Source organism: Mandrillus leucophaeus, unplaced genomic scaffold, assembly GCF_000951045.1.
Source record: "Mandrillus leucophaeus isolate KB7577 unplaced genomic scaffold, Mleu.le_1.0 Scaffold2133, whole genome shotgun sequence".
Taxonomy (NCBI): Eukaryota; Metazoa; Chordata; class Mammalia; order Primates; family Cercopithecidae; genus Mandrillus; species Mandrillus leucophaeus.
The window spans coordinates 64,510-67,177 of NW_012102181.1; the positions used below are offsets into that span (position 1 = coordinate 64,510).

General features: G+C 40.6%; 1 protein-coding gene across 1 annotated transcript in view; it reads right to left on the reverse strand.

Annotated features, from left to right (window-relative positions):
- Window positions 1-1,154, reverse strand: part of LOC105540019 (ATP-binding cassette sub-family A member 13-like) — a 37,132-nt gene extending 35,978 nt beyond the window's left edge. The window contains exon 1 of the mRNA XM_011980510.1: window positions 1,046-1,154. Within this exon, the coding sequence (XP_011835900.1) occupies window positions 1,046-1,123 (78 nt within the window). The 5' untranslated portion in view covers window positions 1,124-1,154. The remainder of the gene's footprint in view (window positions 1-1,045) is intronic.
- Window positions 1,155-2,668: the final 1,514 nt, after the last annotated feature.

A 2,668-nucleotide genomic window follows, 5' to 3' on the forward strand; every position in this document is an offset into this window, starting at 1 on the left:
GGAATGTAAACTAGTACAACCATTATGGAAAACAGTGTGGAGATTCCTTAAAGAACTAAAAGTAGATCTACCATTTGAACCAGCAATCCCACTCCTGGGTATCTACCCAGAGGAAAAGAAGTCATTATATGAAAAAGATAGTTGCACACATATGTTTATAGCAGCACAATTCACAATTACAAAAATATGGGACCAACCCAGTGCCCATCAATCAATGAGTTAATAAAGAAAAAGTACACACACACACACACACACACACACACACACACACACCATGGAATACTACTCAGCCATATAAAGGAATGAAATAATAGCATACAGAGCAACCTGGATGGAATTAGAGACTCTTATGCTAAGTGAAGTAACTCAGGAATGCAAAACCAAACATCATATGTTCTCACTCACATGTGGGAGCTGAGCTATGATACACGAAGGCATAAGAATGATTCACTGGACTTTGGGGACTCAGGGTAAAGGGTTGGGGGTGGTGACTGATAAAAGACTACACATTGGGTACCAGGAACACGGCTCGGGTGATGGGTGCACCAAAATCTCAGAAATCACTACTGAATAACTTATTCATGTAACCAAACACCCCCTCTTCCCCAAAAAATCTATGGAAATAAAAAAAATTAAGTTATGATAGTTTCAAGTTTTATAACAGTATTACAACAAAAATAGCAGGGCCTCTACATAAAAATATTCTAAGCATAAATTAAGATGGGAAGTCTGCTGCTGTGTTTTTCTGGGTTTGAAAAAAGTTGCTGAATGAGGAATATTGGCTTTGTTCTTGCAATCTCGTAGGGCTATTCTTTGACTTTCTTTCATGTCAATGGAAAATATCTGTTAAACTCTGGCATTGCTTCAGACTTCAACATAAAATCATCTTTCTGGAACAGGGACTCAGCTATTTTGTACACCAGAACCCCAGCAGAGGAGAGGGAAGCAAAACAGAGAGGCTCAGGTTAGTTATGGGACAAGATCCATTTCCAAAGTCCCCAGCTTCCCCATCTTTGTCTCCTAGGTGAGGTTTAAGGATATTTACCTCTTCTATCTGGATCTCCTGCTCATACACCAACTTTCTGACCATGCTAGCCACAGACACCATCCACGTCAGCATCATTATCAGTGGAAAAAAGAAACCAACGTTGTTCAGGAATCTGTAAGGGGATAATTTAGTCAGCATCCAGAGGCAAGCAAAATGACTCTACTAATATTTTACATTTTTCTTTCAAGTTACAAAGCACTTTCAGGAGCGATGTCTCCTTTGGTCATTTCTACATGCCTATGACTTAGGTAGGAGGGCCATGATTGGTGTGCTGATTTTGTAGGTGTGCAAATTCATGAAGGAACTCATGAAGGAGACACAACTGGTTCAAGGTCTCTCAGAGAGCCATAGTCCAACCACATACTCTGTGACACTTGCCATAGGCAGAGCAGGTTGGAGCAAAGCAGGTCATTAATCCATGCCTACCATTTCCCCAACTTAGTTGGAACCATTATCTATCTTCAATTATTGATATTAATTGATCACAGATTATCATCTACAAAATATGTGAAAGTTGGCAAATGAAAGCCTTCCCATCTATTTTCCCAACACTCACATTTCAACCCACTCTAACTGGGCTCCATTTCTAATATACACTTGAAATGACTCTTATCTAGGGCATCAGTGACAGTCATGCCTCAAAATCCAATGAGAATTATCCAGTCATTTTCCTTCTTAAGTTCTCAGACATGTTTGATGACTTTGGTCATTCCCTTCTCCTCTCTTTCCTCTTAGCTTCCAGAACAACTCCCAGCTTTGCACCCACAGCTTGGCAACTTCTCTTTTACCTGCCTTTAAATGTAGGCATCCTTACCTCAAGTTGGACCCTCTGTCTTCCCACCACATACTCTCTGAGCTCTAAATCCATGTAATAATTATTTATTCAACATTGAGACCAACTACAGGTACAAGCCACGTTACTGGGCTGGTGTTACATGAATGAGCCAAACAGTAAAAGGCCCTGCCACTAAGGATCTTTCATTCTAGTATGTTGGCAAGGTGAGAAGGACGTAAAATAATCCAATAAACACAAATTGCTATGTTCTGTCCCTGCCAAAACTCATGTTGACATTTAATTGCTCATGTAATGGTATTGAGAGGTGATGCAGCCTTTAAGAAGTATTTGGGTTATGGGGTCTCCACACTCGTGAATGGATTAATGCAGTTCTCATGAGACAAGATGAGTTTCCAGGGTATTGGAATAGTTCTTGAGAAAGCTGGCTGTTATGAAGCAAGTTTGCCTTTCATGTATGAAGCATACACCCTCTCCCCCTTAAACTTTCCGCCAGGAGTTGAAGTGGCATGATGCCCTCAGCAGAAGCCGACCAGACAAGCTGCCTAATCTTGGATTTCCTGCCAGAATTACAAGCCAAATAAACTTACTTTCTTTATAGACTACCCAGTCTTGGGTATTCTGTGATAGCAACACAGAAAGAACTAAAACAGAGACGCATAATGTCAGGTAGTGTTAAATGCTATGAGGAAAAAAGAACCAGTTTAACCAAAAGTGAGAAGGAATGCTATTTCAGACAGGGTGATTAGCTGAGCTGACAGCGGAAAAAAAATACTCGAGCAGAAAGCGGATGCAGTAAAGAAATGAGTCACACAGGTATCCGAAGG